This window comes from Bicyclus anynana, chromosome 4 (assembly GCF_947172395.1).
Source record: "Bicyclus anynana chromosome 4, ilBicAnyn1.1, whole genome shotgun sequence".
NCBI classification, from domain to species: Eukaryota; Metazoa; Arthropoda; class Insecta; order Lepidoptera; family Nymphalidae; genus Bicyclus; species Bicyclus anynana.
In genome coordinates, this window is record NC_069086.1 from 5,985,158 (window position 1) to 6,004,679 (window position 19,522).

The window sequence follows — 19,522 nt, forward strand, 5'->3', positions numbered from 1 at the left end:
CCACAAACTGTCAATTATTCTCACGTTTCTGTAGTCGACGACTATAATTGATCGTGTGTTTGTCACTGCGTACATGACTTGTATAGTATGCCGCGTGGGTACTGCCGTTTGATTTTCAGAACGTGAGAATAATTGACCGTCAATGGCGACCTTTAGTGATTTTTTACCTTTTGTTTAATATTTCCCGCACTGAAATCTATTGCCTATTTCCTGTCGTGCGAAGTGGCATGTAGAGTGCTTTAGCGGGCGCTTTCCATGGCATTTTACGCTAAAAATATAAAGTTTGTTTTAAAAATCTGCCACAACGTTTCCTCGAAGCTTTACTTAGCAAACAGACACACATAGTGATATGATTTCGCTCGTAAGTTTTGTATCTCTTGGTTTTGGAAAAGATCTATTATGCGACATATTATTTTTTTTATATAAATAAATATACTAAGCAATATATGTATAACTACATCAATCACTATCTAGCCCCAAAGTAAACGTACAGCCCTGTAGCCAATTGGCACTTCGATTCTCTTTCTACGATCGCAAACGCTTCGAAAACTAAAAAATGTATGCATATTAGATCTTTTCCTAAACCATCGGAAACAAAACTTACGAGCGACAATGAAATCATATCACTGTGTCTGTCTGTTTGCTAAGTTAAGCTACGACGAAAACGTTGCAGCAGATTATCAAAACCTCCATTTGTGGGATTTGTGACGGCCTCCATGGCGCAGTGGTATGCGCGGTGGATTTACAAGACGGAGGTCCTGGGTTCGATCCCCGGCTGGGCAGTTTGAGATTTTCTTAATTTGTCCAGGTCTGGCTGGTGGGAGGCTTCGGCCGTGGCTAGTTACCACCCTACCGGCAAAGACGTACCGCCAAGCGATTTAGCGTTCCGGTATGATGCCGTGTAGAAACCGAAAGGGGTGTGGATTTTCATCCTCCTCCTAACAAGTTAGCCCGTTTCCATCTTAGACTGCATCATCACTTACCATCAGGTGAGATTGTAGTCAAGAGCTAACTTGTAAAGAATAAAAAAAAAAGAATAAAAAAAAAAAAAAGAATCGAACCCACGGCCGTGGATGCATATAGCAGGGTCACTACCTACACACTATGCTACGATGCCATATTAAACTAAATCTTCTCCTTTTCTCTATTTTCTGATCCAGTTTTCCGGCAAAACCTTAGGTGAGGAAAACATGTACCTCCTATTGAGAAACGCGAAATAAAGTAAACAAATTAGTCAGGGAACAGTAAAATATTTTGTACAACTGATTACTATCAAGTTAATATTTCGTGAGTAGCTTCATCTCGATGAAACGATCAACTTTTTTATTTACGAAAATTCTTGATTCTGGTAGCTAACTGAGTTACCAGGAAATAATATGAGCGTCGGAACGAGATAATGTACCACGCAATTTGTACGACATTGTGGCTGTTAAGTTGTTTTAATGAATTATTCAACAGCAAAAAAAAATCCATTTGATTAGTAACAACTTTTAATAAACTAATGATGATGAAAATTATTAAGAATATTGTAATTAGGACAGACATACCCGCAGGGCAGTATAATAGCATCAATATAAACTTTAATCCCCAATCCTCTGAATTATTAGGTACTCACTGAAACCAGCCGAAAATGGAAAAATGTTTAATAATAATGTTCAAACAAAAGAAACTCCAGCCTTTATAAATTTATTCCGGTGCTGAAAAATTTAATTAGTTCCCGTTTTAATGAATATTAATCGGACTGACGGCGTCGCGGCGCCGGTCCCTAGCCGGCTATGCCGCGGCTTCGCGTAGCCAATTATAGACATCGCTCATTGCATCCACACCGCACCGATATGCCGATAACATAACGTGATAGCCGCTCTCACAAATTCATACCTTATTTGTCTTTCTTATACAGGCTGTCCCGTAAATATTACAACATACTTTACATGGTGATAAGCTGACATCAAGACCTACTAAAAAAACTTAAGACCCATAAAATTTCGGCTAATATATTTCGTTATTTTAGTAGGCCTTGGTGTCAGCTATCCCCCTGTAGAGTATGTTGTACAATTTACGGGACATCCTGTATATATAGCTAACATGGTAAATAGTCTACCAGTATCCTATTCACTGTTTTGATCTTTGGTCCATCTAAATTAAAATAAACATCAATTTAATTGAAAAATGGCATCTAATGATAAACAAAAACCAGACTCATATAAGTTTATAGCAGTCCTTTGTTGGGCATGCAATTTATATTGCGCCCAGCAAAGGACTGTTATAATATATATACGAGTAAATAAATAAATTTGATTTGATTTGACCGCCTAGCGCAGTGGCGAGCCCTTCATATATGCAAAAATGCACCGCCTACCCCAAGGACTCCATACAAACCTTCGTTCGACCATATAATATGTAGTTAGACAAGGAATTATACCATTTGTACTCATGGTGCATACTCTAGTTAATAACCTTATGCACACCACTGCCCTAGCGTAGACTGCGCCGCAGCTAATGCTAGTAACTGACCATCGCTCATTGCAGCTACACCGCACCGAACGCAAAACAAAGCATGACAACTTGTACCTACATACGTTTTCTGTGGCATGACGCATTCGTGGAACAATCAGGCTTGACTATAAAATTGTAAATTATAAATCACTAGCACACGCCCCGCGGTTTCATCTTCCTAATTTCCATTCCCGTGTTAATACGGGGATAAATTATAGCCTATAACACTTATAGGTAAATAGGCCTAGCATGACAATCTATTGGTAATAGAAATCTTTTTCAAAGAAAGAAGTAGCTCTAGAGATTAATTACCCTTTACAGCGTTACAAACTACAGCTATAAAATATTGGTATGGGGTAAATAAAATATTTGTTTATATTTTTATTACCCCATACCAATATTTTTTATATAAATTTTGTATTTTTTATATAAATTTTGTATATATATTTGTTTTGCAGAATTTAATTTCTCCGCTTTTACAATAGTTTCACATTGATAGGATCGTTGGATGTAGACATTTGGTGCGTGAAAATACCAGTTCCATTCGGGCAAAAAATTCGTGAAAGCCCGTTATTGCATTTTGGTATCCAATGCGGACGTTTTGTTCTCGCCAATGAATAGTCATCGTGTTGATTGAAAATGCTGAGCTTATATGAATTTGTAACATATCCAGTGTATCGTTTTTTAATCTAAAATATACCTATAGGGTCATTGTGGCTACAGTGGGTCAAGTGGGAACACTGGGTCGGCAATATATTGGTGAAAAAGAGACGGTCTATAGTTGCGTCTCTTTCACATTATATTCGCGTTCCAACATGATTCACGCCAAGCTTGCCAGTGGATCGCTAGGAAGCGTTTTAAACGGTACAGGAATTAGTTTGTGTTTTGTGACTGCAAAAGTACAAAAAATACATAAGTTTTAATTTTTATTTCTTCCATAGTTGCAAATGTTAGAAGTTAGTTAAAGTTTTTATGTTTTAAGTACTTATTAAGGTCTCATTTGATAGTAAATTGAGCTAGCTTCCTCAGTGAAGTATTCTGTTATTGCGTCGTTAAATTAAAATGGCGTGAGTAGTACACAGTGAGTCGTTTCCAAAGTGGGCACAGTGAGTCGACCCACTGTGGACCTATTGAAATAATCTATATTCTAAACTCATATTTTAAAGTGGAAATATTTGTATTTTCGTAGGTAATAAATAAACTCACAAACTACTAGACCGATTTGAAAAATTCTTTCAATAGAAAGCTACATTATCAGGGAGTAAAATAGGCTTTATATTATCACCTTTTTCCTATGGGAATTAGAACTGCGAGGTTCTTCTATTTCTATATAATATTGTGATCGATGGCTTAACGTGCTCTCCAGGGCGAAGGACGTAACACCACCAACTTAACAAATACATATTTATGTTTATAAAGAAGAAGAACTTCATTTACTTTGACATTTTACATATGAAGACTTTTGGTTGACTGGTTAAGAATACTACATTTAAAAAATTCTGTTTGTCATAATATTAACGGATTAATAATATATTAAACAAAGTCTAAATACAGTTTTCATACATAGATAAAAAAATATTACCTTTTATTTTAGGTTAAACACCTAACTGACCCACTGTGACCTGAAAACTGACTCACTGTATACACTATATAGGACACAGTGGATCAAAAGCCATTTTTTTAAAAAAAATATATTTTTCAAAAACTATTAAGTATAATACATATATTTGTATACCGAAACGCAGCCAATTAGTTTACCTTTCTTCCACTAAAGTTTGACATATATAGCTTTTATGGTTTTTGAGATATATGACTCGGAAAAAAGGGTGACTCACTGTTCCCACAATCACCCTACGTACCTAATGTTGTTTTTGCCCGATTACCAAAAGGTTTTGTATAACAAACCAATTTACCTAATAATTATATTTTACCATCGCATTGCAAGACGCCGGGTAGGTTTCCTGTCATTGACATCCCTAGAACTCGTACAAAGCAACTTGCTTCTTCGTTTCTTATACTGTATTCGGGTATGGAACTCGAAGGGAAGTGTTTCGAAGTCAGTGTTTCCTAATTCTATAATCTCTACTAGAAGTCGAAACGCGAGCTATACCTACGCACCTCGAACGTAGGGTGATCGTAGGGTGAACACATTCGCGACTGTGCCGCGGTGACGAACGCACGGTTTATTGGATTTTCAATTATGACGACTAGGAAAAAAAGCCTCGCAACTGGGTGGGCTATTATTTTTATAAAGTTTGATTAATATTTTGTATTCTAAAGGCATAATTATATATACTAAATTATGCCTTTTATACTAGCGGACGCCCGCGACTTCGTCCGCGTAAAATTCGATGTCAACTTTACTACTACCCCTACCCTACCCTACCTCTACCCCAACCCTATCCCTACCCTACCCAACCCCTACCTCTACCCTACCCCTACCGCCACCCTACCCCTACCCTCCCCTTACCCTATCCCTTTCCTACCCCTATCCCACCCGTACCCCTATCTCACGCCTATCCTACCCCTACCCTACCACTTCCCTATCCTACCCGTACCTCTACCCTCCTACCCCTACCTTACCTCTACCCCTACCCTACCTCAGCCCTACCCCCTACCCTACCCCGACGGTCCCCTACCCGTACCCTACCCTACTCTATAACTTCTCTATCTTACTCCTACCCTTAGCAAAATCGGTCCAGCCCTTCGAGAGTGGTGCGATGACCAAGGGAAATAGAGACTTCTATGCTAATAATATAAAGAGGTAAAGTTTGTTATTTGTAGGTATTGTTTCTCTGGATCTACTGGACCGATTTGGAAAATTGTTTTACCAATAGAAAGCTACGTTATTCGCGAGTGTCATAGGCTATGTTTGATCCCCATATTCATACAGGAACGGGAACTACGTAAATGAAAGCGCGGGGCGGTCATATAGCGGAATTTCTGAGTCTTTTAGAAATTTTGTATCATCTCCGAATCTATTTAACTAATTAACATACTGTAAAGGGTAAATCTTATCTCCATAATATGTGATTATTAAATAATTTATTTTAATAAGGATTAAAGTTTAGTTGTATAAATAATGACGTAAACCTAAGTACATAACATTAATAATTTTTAAAACACAAAAGGTACTATATCTGCCACCAAATATCTATATAGAAGATAGATAGATATATGGTGTCGCGGACTTTTTTGTAGAACTTTTAAAGATACATAAAGTACTTATACATTAATTTCAATTTTACACAATAGTTAAGGCAGCGCATGCGAATAAGTTTGTTTAAGAGGATTTTCGGTCCGACCTGTATGATAAAAACTGTGATAACTCGGCTAATATATATGATACCTATATAAAATATGGCACTCCCCGATAATGCAGCATTCTTCTGGTGAAAGAATTTTTGAAATCGGAATAGTAGTTCCGAAGATTACCCCATTTAAAGAATGTTACAAACTTACAAACTTTACCTCTTTATAATATTAGTATAGATTATATCATAATATGTTAATTATTTTGTGTTTATAAATGTTGTTGTCTAATTTTGATTAAAGTAAAATCATAATTTAAGTTATAAAATGTATTACTAGATGGCGCTGCTAGTCCGTTATGCTTCGGTAACGTTTGTTGTTATAAAGGGTATAAGTAAATTAATGTCAAAATACGTTCATGGTATATTGTGTATCATTTCCCACTGCGAAACGACGATTCTGTATTGTTGTTGAAATGTGAAAATATTATTCAGTTATTCACTAAGTATTAAATCTCTACTATATAAAAATAAGTCGGGTTAGGGATGGACATTAAAAAAATACATCGATGTTTTTTTAAACATATGTATTAAAATTTAAAATCACAGAGCCAACACATTTTTCTCTTTATAAATTCCAATATTTTTTTTCAATGCTATGTAAAAACAACAGTTTGTATAACCTCTTTCCCTTTAACCGGTTTCTTTGTTCCGTCATAACCAGCCCTGCCTGTGAAAAAAGTCTTTCAGAAGGGACTGACGTGCCAACTATTAAATTAAATTAAATTTTTTATTAAAATATAAATTATTAAATACTTAAAAGCTGTTTTATACAGCTTCGGGAATTGTATTTTATAATCTCTCCAGATTTCTAATGGATTTTCTATTCATCCATATGGTTACCACGATTAAAACAGCCTGGTACTTAACACAGTGGCATATTAGAAAAAACCTAATAATTCTGATTGAGAATCACGATGATGTATGAAATTGACAGTTGTCAGTCAAACCATCGACGATGCGCCTGACTGCGTATTTATCTGACGGGATAAATACGCAGTGTGGATCCCCATTTGCGTATTCGATGTATCGAATGAAAAACATCGATATGTATTCGATGTTGAAGTATTAACAATACATCGGTTCAATACGACGCATCGATACAATACATCGAGTGTTTTTAAAACATCGATGTATATCGTCCACTCCTAAGTCGGATTTTCCTTCCTGACGCTATAACTCCAGAACGCACCAACCGATTTCCACGGTTTTGCATTCGTTGGAAAGGTCTCGGGCTCCGTGAGGTTTTTAGCAAAGAAAATTCAGGAAAACATTCTACTTAGGGTAGGGGTAGGGTAGAGGTAGTTAAAGTTTACATCGAGTTTCACGCGGACGAAGACGCGGGCGTCCGCTAGTAAGGATTAAGGATGTAATTAAAACAATTAATGCTATAGAGTTATGATTTTTTTATTTATATTCAAAAAATAACGTACATATTTTTTTATATTTATACTCAGCTATACTTTCATAGCCAATAAATTATTATAGCGCAATACCTATCTAATAATTTTAATTTAACCAAATTTACCAAATTGTACAGCATAATTTATGATAGACAGCAAAAAAATAACATAAAGTAAACGCAAACGCTCGTGGCAGTCAAAGCCATAAACGGTTGGACGCATTATCGAGTTTTGGATAGAGTGAAGTTTCATTTCTACGAGAAATAATTATCGACAGTTATAAGTTTCTAAACAGTTTTCTTCTATAGTCAAAAAGCCTAAGGTCATCAAGGTGTTTATTGTCATACAATCGGTAAATGTCACTCATAATTAGAACAACTTTTAAAAAGGTTACACTTTTGCTATGCCAGTTGGCCCACAAACCTGCATTGAAACAGCGTGGTGGCTTTAAGATCTATCTAAGTCCTTTCTCAGATAAGAATGAAATCCTGGACCTAGAGCCATTACAAAGGCTGAAAATTTTCTCCATCAATACAAGTGCACAAGTAATTCATCATCATCATCATCATTATCAACCCATATTGGGCTCACTGCTGAGCTCAAGTCTCCTCTCAAAATGAGAGGGGTCAGGCCAATAGATAGTCCACCACGCTGGCCCAATGCGGATTAGCAGACTTCACAAACGCAGAGAATTATGAAAATTCTCAGGTATGCAGGTTTCCTCACGATGTTTTCCTTCACCGTTTGAGACACGTGATATTTAATTTCTTAAAATGCACACAACTGAAAAGTTGGAGGTGCATGCCCCAGGCTGGATACAAACCCACATCCTCCGGATTTGGAGGCAGAGGTCATATCCACTGGGCTATCACAGGTAATTAATTAATTATAATCTTTTTAATTTATATAAATGCAACAGGCCATTCGTCACGAAATCTCGAAAACCGCTTGACGTACAAGGATGAAATTTGGCAGAGAGGTAGTTTATAGTTAGTAGGTGCCCGCTAAGAACGGATTTTGCGATAGTGCCAGATTAAGGAGGTCTAAGGGCAGACAAAGTCACGGGCTTCCGCTAGTCTATACTAATATTATAAAGCTGAAGAGTCTGTTTGATTGAACGCGCTAATCTCAGGAACTACTGGTCCGATTTGAAAACTTCTCTCAGTGTTAGATAGCCCATTTATCGAGAAAGGCTATAGGCTATATATTATACCCATATTCCTACGGGAACGGGAATCACGCGGGTAAAACCGCGCGCCGTCAGCTAGTTATTTATATGGCGCATCGTAGACCTTAAGGCCTGTACCTAATAATGAACGAGACAGCATAATTATCGCTTCTCCCGTTTGATGGCCGCAGCTGCCACGATCATTTAATTACCTTACAATTCTAGATGCTGTAGCGATGAGATCAAATACTAAAACTAAACATTTTCAAACATATAGGGTTTAAAATATTTATTATTTCACTAAGAATTAACTTATTCACTTATGTGAAACTTACAGGCTAGTACATTTCAGTTTGAGCGTACAAGAAATAGTATAACGTAGTAATAATAGTAGTGCTAACAAATAAACTATAAACAATAATATAATAACAAAATATACAGTAAGAATTATAACGTGATAAACAAAAATACATAATAATTCAATTTTTAATGACTATTTGTAGGTAGTCATTGAAAGAAAAATACCAACAGCGGCCGGTCGACATTACCAGAGAGTAATGTGCGACTAGATGCGGCACTGTGATATAGTTTTTTATTTAATTTATAATAATTAGTTTAAGTGGGCTTTCAGGAGTTTTTTAAACAGGATAATACTTTTGCAATCTTTAATGCATTTTGGAAGCTTGTTATATAATTGAGCACTTTCATAAGTAACATTTCGTTTACCATAATTAGTTCTTGGTGGGCGTAAAATTATGTTGTTGGCGCTTCTTAAATTTCGCAGTTGCGGATATTTATTTTTTATTGTAAAGGTGATGTTTGAATGTATTTCTTTTGTCAACAATTTGCGTATTAAGATGCAAGAATAATATTTATAGGTATTTGTTATGTTCATTAATTTGGTTTCTTTATATATTTTTTCTGTTGGTGTTAAGAAGTCATAGTGAAATAGAACTTTTATCAGTTTATTTTGCGCTGTTTGTAGCTCCATTAGATTAGTTTTAGCTGCAGACCCCCAGACTTGAATCAGATAATCTACGTGTGGCTTTACCAAGGAATTATAGATTAGAAAGCGAATTTTTTGAGGTAGGCATCGAACAATACTGCGAAGGGCTCCAGTTAGAGATATTAGTTTATTTTTAATATTTTTAATATGTGGTTTCCATGTGAGTTTGTTATCTAGAGTTAAGCCTAAATATTTTTCAGAGTCTGATCTACTGATGGTAATATTATTAATTTTAAGTGGCTCAAAGTCGTTGATTTTTTTATTTTTAGCTGTAAAAATTACATAATGAGTTTTGTTAACATTAAGTGTAAGTAAATTACATTGAAACCAAATATTAAGTAGGTTCAGGTCGTTTTGGGCGTCCCGAATTATGTCTTCGATTTTATTTCCATAGTAAAACAGAGTGGTATCGTCAGCATAGAGTGAAAGTTCACCTTTAAGCCCTAGTTTACTTATATTATTTATGTAAATCAAAAACAGTATGGATCCGAGAATCGAGCCCTGTGGAACTCCGTAAGTTATTGATTTCGGTTCACTTTGATAACTACCAATCTTTACTACTTGAAAGCGATCAGTCAAGTAGGATTCAAAAATTTTATATGCGTTGTCGGTGATACCTATATCCTGTAGTTTTTTTAGTAGAATTTTATGACTGACCGTGTCAAAGGCTTTCTTAAGGTCTATAAATATCCCTAGAGCTATTTTTTTGGCATCTATATTATTTTTTATTTTAGTCACTAGATCAACAGTAGCAGATAACGTATTTGATTTTGATCTAAATCCATACTGTTTAGGATATAGATAGTTAATGGAATTCAAGTAAGATTCTAGCCGATTATATATTACTTTCTCAAATATTTTTGACATTACAGGTAGAACGGAAATGGGACGGTAGTTACTAGGGTCTGATTTCGTGCCAGATTTATAGATAGGAGTCACTTTGGCTAACTTGAGAGATGCAGGAAAGCTACCATTTTTTAAACAATCATTTACACATCGAGTAAGTTCATCGGCTATTGAGTTTTTAATGGACTTTACAACTTTAGTGTTAATACGATCGATACCAGAACTAGTATTAGAGTCTAAGTTATTAATTATTTGTGTGATTTCTTTTGTTGTTGTTAAGTTTAGATCATAAAGACCAAAGTTAAGATTTTTACTGATTGGTGTTGCATCAGTATATATTTTATTATTGTGATACTTTATATCAATAGCCTCTGCTAAGAATAAGCCAACAGTTGAGAAGAATTCGTTGAAATATTCGCAAATTTCCTTTCCATCTTTTAATTCCTTGTCACCTTTTTTTAGTTTAGCTGGTATCGAAACTTCTCTAATATTATTGCTCGTTAAGCTGTTTATTAGATCCCACATTTTTTTTGGTTTTTTATTACATTCAAAGAATTTTTTGTGATAGTAGCCACTCTTCATAGTTTGTATTTCTTCGGAGACTATTCTTTTTTCAATCATGAATTTTTTCTGAGTATCTTCGTCTTTCGGATTTTTTTTATATTGACTCCAAAGTATATTTTTATGGTTAATTTTATGTATTATAGTTTTATTCACCCAGCCATCTCTCGGTGGGTTTACAATAATATTTTTTTTGGACTTACATTGTTGTATATTTTCTAGTAATTTGTTTTCAAAAACTACGTAGCTAAAGTTACTTTTCCCGGCGACATTATTTCCTAGGTTTTCATTAAGTTTAGTGTAATTAATAGTTTCACATTCAATTTTTCGTGTCGGTTCTGGTTGATATTGATCTATTTCTACATAGATCTGCTTATGATCCGACATTGAAGATTCGATGATAGCCATGTGAAACTTGTGGCCCTTGAGATTTGTGGATACATGGTCGAGTAGAGTTTTCTTGTGTTGCGATTCACGAGTACAGTGTTTAATGCTTATCTTGTTAATAATTTTATAATCATTTTCTTTGAGTGTGTCCTTATATTCTTCTACTGAATTGTCTGGGTCTAATAAGTCAAAGTTAAAGTCTCCGAATATGATTGCTCTTTTCTTTTCATTTAGTTGTTTTGAAAACGTATCTAGGAAGTTTTTGGCGTTAGTCCGACCAGGCTTATATATAGCTCCAATGTTCAACGATAACTTTTCCACATGTATCCATAGGTAGTGATTATCCTCTTGCGAAAGATCTTCAATGAAGTTGTGTTTGAGTATATTATTAGCAAAAATTGATACTCCTCCGCCAGTAGTACTTTTTCTATAATGATAGTAATGCGTGAAACCCGGTATATTATGTTTTTTGGCCTCGTCATCGCTTTTGATCCATGTTTCTGATAGAATTATGAGATGTAGGGTAGATTTAAAGGAAGCTACTACACATCGCAGCTCGTCTAGTTTTCCAGGTTTAACTATGCTCCGTGCGTTAGCATACAGACATTTCAATGATTTTTTGCTAATTATTAAGTCATTGTAATTGTTCAAAACCTGATAAGTAGTCCTCGTATCTATTTTATTGCGACTGTTTAAAGCATGGCGTTTTTTGGAATAGACTTAACAATTTTGGGTACACCTTTAATATATTTGATTCGTAGGTTGTCTTCTCCATTTGCAGTCCGGTGCTTCAATTCGCCTTTGAGAGTTTTAAATTGTGCTTGTTGAAAAGGCGTCTGGTCCGAAAATATTGCTAATGATTTATTCTTTAATTTATTTCTATTTTGAAGTATTCTCTTTGTTGCGTATTCAGATTCAAAGCAAACTTTAATAGGACGATTTTCACCAGATCTATATTTTCCGATTCTTATGACTTTGATGGGTTCAGAACTGTCTTTTGAGATATCTTTTATAATATTCGTAACTTCAATTTTGTCTTTATTCTGTCGGTCTTTAAAGTCAGCTGATTGCGGTTCTGGAATACCGGTAATGATAATATTTTTCTTTCTCATAGTCTGATCTGTAATTTCTGCAAGTATATCGGATGTTTCAGCCGTCATAGACTTTTCATTTGGTAATGACTTTAATTTCTGTATGTCACATTCTAAAGTAGCTATTTTTGTCTCCATTGTGTGTGTTACACTAGTGATGTTTTGTATATCAGTTTTAATTTTTTCGTGTTCCGTAGTTATAGCTATTAGTTTTTGTTCCGTTTTTGCAATACCAGATTGAATTTCTGTCATTTGTTCTTTTATAGCTGCAATGTCGTTGGCCATTTTAACGGAATTTTCCTGTTGAGTGTTAGTAGATGACGCTAATAATGCCATCATCTCAGTAATTTGTTTTTGTATGGATGTTAGTTGATCATCTACATCATTTTCTAGGCCATATTTACGTTTATTGCGAAAGGTAATAGTAGATAAATCTGAAACGGGCATACCTTGAGTTTTATTAGTGGATAAATTCGGCTGAGATCCACTACGCTCGATATTTTTGCCGCTTCTAGTAGTTGATTGCTCTGTATCCATTTTTTTTTGCGCCGAGTTTTTCTGTGCGCTTCACTTCTTACCGCGCGTCAATGCGAGTCGAAAAATCAGAGCCCGTCTCTTTTCCCCGAGGGGGTGAGGTTGACCGGCCAGTGTGCGGATTGACGACACGTAGATTAAGATCGACGTAATTGACACAGCACTGTGTATTTGGTTAAAAGTTTTAACAAATGGTAATTACGTTGAAATTAGATTGTCAGCACTAATAGAATTTTAAAAATATTTTATAACACGTCTAACTTGTGCGCTCGCTCAATCGAGACATAATTATACGTAAACATATCGGCATAATTATACGTTTACAAAGTTCACAAAGCGTTCAAAACATATCTTGATATACAGAAATTACTTAGAAATGTTATGAAATACGTGAAATGGATAACAATACTTTCGTCACTTTCTTGTAAAATATGTTGTAGATAGATTAAGAGACAATTAAGTGTGTTTTCAGGTAAACGTAGAAAAAGATTGGTATACATCCGAATTGGGATTTAACTGTCCGTTTTTTATAACATTCACCCTGATATGTTTCAAATTTGTTTACATTAAGCCAAAATTTTCAAGCTAAAAAGATGTAGATAGCTCCCTAAACAATGGATAATAGAATGAAGCTGATACGACTTTACCATGCTATTCTATACACAAAACACGGGTAAACTCTCCTGGCGTGTGAAGGATAATTTTAAGATTCTTGTAAAAATTCTTTTGGATATTTTATGTTAACTACACCATTATTGTAATTGTACCTACTTGTGCAATTTATGTACTGAGTTTTTTCAAATAAACAATTCTTCTTCTTCTTAAATCGGTATAGCGCTCCGTATGTTTTATTACTTGCGTTTTTTTTCAGCAAGCAAAAGAGACATAGACAATGTTGCTAGAATAGACATCATAACTTTACATAGACGTCTTAAATGTTTTTCTTTCTTTCTTTAAAACTCCCATGTTAAACTATATTTTTTTATAACTTATATATCTACATAATACGTACCAAACGCCTCTTTTTGACTGACTTCAAAAAAGAAAGCTGGTGTACTTTTTACGTCATACTATTCTCAGATTGTATAAATTTGCGCGCCAGGAGCGTTGACCTTGGTTATAATCAAAATCAAAATTTAATTTGAAAACAAGTATTTAATGTAAAGTGAGTGAAACGCAACAAAAACTGAAACAACATTATTGCTCAATAAAACACTATAATGCCAAAATTAGCACCTAAAAGTTTTAGAAGTATAGAAAAATCTAATTAAAAAAATATAATATTGTTATAAGTTATTATAGTACACATTTATTATTGGAATGACTTAGTAACATATTTAATAGGTATAATATAATAATTTCATTTAATTTAATTCAATATAACTACATTGTCAATGCAAAAGCAATATTAATTAATTAAAAACGTATTTCCTAATTATGTGATGAGAATTGTGTAAATAAACGTATGCATGTATCTGTGACTTTCATTGGAGAAGCATGGTGGGTTTTAACACCAAATATTCTCAGAGGCACAATTATCCGCCCACTTTATTATGACACAAATATATTGAAGTGGGCAGATAATTGTGCCTCTGAGTGTATATAAAGAAGCCGATAATTATACCATGTTACATACTTTGTATTCGATTTCAATTTTTTCGAATTGTAAAATGTAAACAATTAAGGCATAGCTCATTCAATCCAACGTGCACCTGATCAGCACCTCAAGCGGTTACTATGTTTTGTATGGAGTACTGTGGGCAATAACTTGATGTGCATTCAGAAATTCTACTTAACAGAGTAGTCCAAACATTTCAAATTGAAATAATTACTGAAAAATAATTTGAGTATGAATAAATAAATATGAATATGTACCACAAAATTATATTTACAAAGTTTACAATACAGATACAGGTATAATACTAATATTATTACTCCTATATTTACAAACAATACTGTGAAGTCACAAGCTTTTTAACTAGGGTAGGCACCACAGTAGGCACTACTCAAAGTTCCTTCTCTGATATAGGTTTGTAATGAATCTTCAGGGTGCATTTCTGCTATGAAGTGCACATCACGTTTTACATAATGATAGTGAAATACATGATGAATACTGTTTGTGAATACAGGAGACATACTGGACCAGGAGAAGAGTAATATACATTTAAACAGTCTTAAATTTAAGTATTCATTCCCAGACACACACATAAAAAGAATATCATATTGTCCTTAGAGTTATATGACAGCTACAAGGATAAGTTGTCACAATACCAGCATATAATACAATGTACATATAGTATTAAGTATGAATTTTATGCCAATGTTCTGCAAACAACTAATTTAAAAAACAAGAACTAATTCGATTTATTACATTTTTAAAACAGTCCCTTCGCACTAGTCCCAAAACTCACCACTGATAGCGTTGTGTTAATGTAATTTTCGAGTTACAATAATTTGAAAAATACCCGTGTGAAAAGGTTGTTACTAACTGTTAAAGATTAGGGCCACCCGGCACTCAATCTGTACCTTGCCTCATATCATTAGTGTTCTTAATATAGTACGTATAAACTTCCACTGTAATATGCTTACAATATCAACTCAATTGCATTGCACTGAACTTATAGATCAACACGATATCCATTCATTAACCGCGCAAAGTTCACTGGTTGATTAACGTGAGTACTACTCAACTTTAATGGTTGATTAATGTGAGCACTACAAACCACCTATCAACAATGTCTGGACGCCGACCGGCGAAACGCTGCTGGGTGGCTCTAATGAGCTACAACCCTAATTATTCTTTTAAATAATTAACAGGTTTAGTTTAATTTAACGTAAGAATATCTAGGTTTATGTAATTTATGTCTATGTTAAATCACTTTGTTTTAGTTAATGATGCTCCACATAAGCCATTACAGCAATTCTTCACTGAAAGCATAACATATAAATTCTAGTTTTTATATGAACATTGTATTTTATGTAGATTTCAAACTTTAAAGTTCACACACACTGCAAGCAACCATCTTCCTTAAGTATTTGTCAGTTAAAGTAGAGACTGTTCCACCATTATCTTCTCATACCCTGATGGTGGTGGATACCTAAAGTTGTCTAATATGATGTCCAAAATGGCTCCGTCGTCAACTAAAATAAACCAAAGCAAAACAATTAAATTGTGTCTAACATTATTTATTTTCCATGTCAACCAAATTCTGGCTAGTGATTGACTAGCATTTGCCAACATCATCATCATCAACCCATATTCGGTTCACTACTGAGCACGAGTCTCTTCTCAGAAAGAGAGGAGTAAGCCAATAGTCCACCACACTGGCACAATGCGAATTGGCAGACTTCACACACATAGAGAATTAAGAAAATTCTCAGATATGCAGGTTTCCTTACGATGTTTTTCTGTCACTTTTTGAGACGTGTGATATTTAATCATCTACCGTATGAAATACAGGTTTCTGTCTTCTACTGTTTCAATTATCATCTTCATCATGTGGTGCCATCCTCATTATAGAAATTCGTGGCCAGTATGCGAAAAGCCCTCCTTTCCTCCATAACACATTTTAATTGTGGGTAGGGCTTGGAAAGTTTATAGATGACACTCCCATGATATGCGGGCGACGGGGGGAAAGCGCGGGTACGATGTCGTACGCGTGGAGCATCGCTACTGTAGAAAGTGGTCCAAACATTGTCTCTATACACTGGAGATAAAGTACACAAGTGTGAGTACTAAGCAAACACAAATGCATTTTCTATACTTCTTCTTCTGTTTGATTAAGGCAGTAATTTAAGACAGATATTATCTATATTACTAGAATAACTATTCTATTATAATAGTTCTATTCTAGTAGAACTATTTTTGTTTCTTATAATAGAATAATTATTCTAGTACAACTATTTTTGTTTTATTTTGTAAAGTAAATTCCAACTTCATTTAGTAACAAAGAGTACAAAAAATAATTGCAAATAAAATGCACTTGATAAATTCTGTAAGAGGTTTTCACTGTTTTATAATGATTAAATTATTATCTTGTTTAATATTGTAAATATTATCAAATTAAATGATGCAATGTAAAATGTTAAAACATTTTTTTAAAGCACAAAACATAATTCAGTATCAGACAGTATTTTAATGTCATAATTAATTATGCATTTAAAAAATTATTGTATTTGTCATCTTCAAACATATATTTTCATTCCCATACTTGTAAAGACTGTTTCAGCTGGCCTATTCACTAATTTGGTCAACCTACTAAAATAAACATCAAATCAACTGAGAAATGTCATCTACCTACTGTATGATATTGTCTGTATGGTTGTACTGTATGGTTGTCAGTAGGAACCGGATGACATAAAACCTCAATTTCATATATATGTCATACATAGTAACTATCATACATCAAAGTTAGTGAATTAGCCTGCTGGAGTGGATAACAACAATGGTTCAGAGGGCGACTATTGAACCTCTCAGCATTAACCATACAACTATGGCAACTTGAAAATATTTATTGAAACTTACCATAGAGTGCAGGATAGACTGTGCCTCTTATATTCCGAACAGGTATCTCCATATTCTTTCCATTTAGGAAGAAGTTAAGCTCAACATGATCATATGCCACTCCAATCACATCCCCCTCTCCTGGCATCACTGCTGCCTTATCACTCCCCTTCTCACTCTCTATTTTCTCATTCTCAATTTGATTGTCATGGTTGGGAGACGCTGTAGTGACGAGAATCTCTGTGGTTGGAGAATCCTGCGGTGCAGGTTTTAGGTGATATAATTCTACATTATCATGTCTCACAGTACTGTCACTGTTTAGACACCAGGATTCTTTATCTACACCACCTGAAATAGACGATTGATTTACCATCATTATCAACCCATATTCAGCTCACTGCAGAGCTCAAGTCTCCTCTCGGAGTGAGAGGGGTTAGGCCAATAGTCCACCACGCTGGCCCAAAGCGGATTGGTAGACTTCACACACACAGAGAATTAAGAAAATTCTCTGGTATGCAGGTTTCATTTACTGTTTAATTATTGCCTATTACAATTTGTTGGGAGGCTAAAATCAATGCTTCCCTGCAAGCAAAATTGTTTAGTTGAGAGATTTAGTGTTCCAGAAACTTATACTGCAGGCCTAAGGTGTGAGATAAATTTATCTACATATTAGCTGACACCGCATGGTTTCACCCCTGTGAGTCCGATTTCCATAGGAATACGGGGATAATATATAGCCTATATATAGCCTTCCTTGATAAATGGGCTATCATCTAATACATAAAAGAATTTTTCAAATCAGACGTAGGTCTAAGTCTGTCTAGGTAATCTTAGTCCTACTGGACACTATCAGCAACTTTAATAAGCAACTTTATATACCAAATATAAATCACTTCTTTTTGAAGACATTAAATTTACATTTGAAGCCTATCTTGTAGTAACTTATTTTATAACAATTTGTTGTTGGTTTGATTTATTCATTATTGTGATTTTATGTAATGGATTTTTATTTTTTAGACTATAAAAAATGTTATCTACAATTCTAACCATCGGCTCTAAAATTGTTCATTTTATGAAGTGACAAGCCAAGACACCTCAAGGGTTAAGTTAAAAAAAATAATTTTAATTAATTAATGGATTTTTATTTTTTTTAACATTCAGTCAAATGGTATGTTATCTAATAATCTTACCATGCACTCTATTTAGGTCAGCTTCTCTAGTAGCCAAACCAACTGCCCAAACGCCGCCCTGTTGAAGTTTCACTTCAAAGTATGCCTTGTTTTGTACCAGTGGAGCATTGCCGAGGGCACAACCAGAGCCACAGACACGCTGGCCTCCTTTCACAATGACTACTTCATGTCCTGGAAATGCATAATTAAAGAAATTTAAAATAAGGTTCATTTTTCTTATTTATTTGTTCAATACACAATAATCTGGAGAACTTTATACCACCTAAAATAATAAACATAATATAGAATATAGAATCTTTTCTTATAATACTGAATATGGTATATTAGAACAAACAAAACAAAAAAAGATTTTAATCTGACAAAACAGTTTGATGTTGTGTAAATAAAAACCAGTAGGTAGAGTATCAGTTAAGTAACTGAAGTTCATAAGTAAGCAAGCAATAACTCACATACTTCTCGTAGAGCTTTTGTATGTGAAAGAGTACAAGAAATTAATATAATCTATATTTAAGATAAAATCTAGTCTATATTAAGATAAAATCTAGTAAAGATGAAAAATGATTAGGTGGTAGAATTTTGGTATACTGCATTTAGACAGCAAACCTTTGTTTCGTGTTCAGAACATCGAAGTTTCTAAACGATAAGTCCACCCACGCACTTTGCATAAAAATCAATGAAGCGGACAAACTAACAAAGCTTCGAAGTTATAACTGTAATACATCATTAAAAAGTTATTTATAACTGTAAATAAATGTAAAAAGCGATCATTTACCCATATGTAAAGTGTCTAACTGTACAGGATTAGTCTTTATACGTATCGGTACAGTAGGCGTTAATGTGAAACCGTTCATACAGTTTTTGAAACAACAAAACATTTTTGAATAACACAACGTATGATTTTCAATATAACTTGATACGTGTAATAATATTCTACACAACACAATACAAGAAATTGTATATTTACTATTTCATTTCACTTAGCGATTTAGCAATTTTTGTTTGTTGAATTGAATGAACTAGATTTG

The 19,522-nt window shown here is 34.3% G+C and overlaps 1 protein-coding gene across 1 annotated transcript; it reads right to left on the reverse strand.

Annotated features, from left to right (window-relative positions):
• Nucleotides 1–7,196: 7,196 nt before the first annotated feature.
• On the reverse strand, nucleotides 7,197–19,522 carry LOC112058439 (SPRY domain-containing protein 7). The gene is made up of 4 exons (XM_024099282.2): nucleotides 19,270–19,522; nucleotides 18,498–18,668; nucleotides 17,329–17,655; nucleotides 7,197–15,944 (listed from the first exon to the last, which is right to left on the reverse strand). Exons 1-4 carry the CDS (start codon nucleotides 19,370–19,372, stop codon nucleotides 15,847–15,849), a joined length of 699 nt encoding a protein of 232 aa, XP_023955050.2. The 5' UTR covers nucleotides 19,373–19,522; the 3' UTR covers nucleotides 7,197–15,846.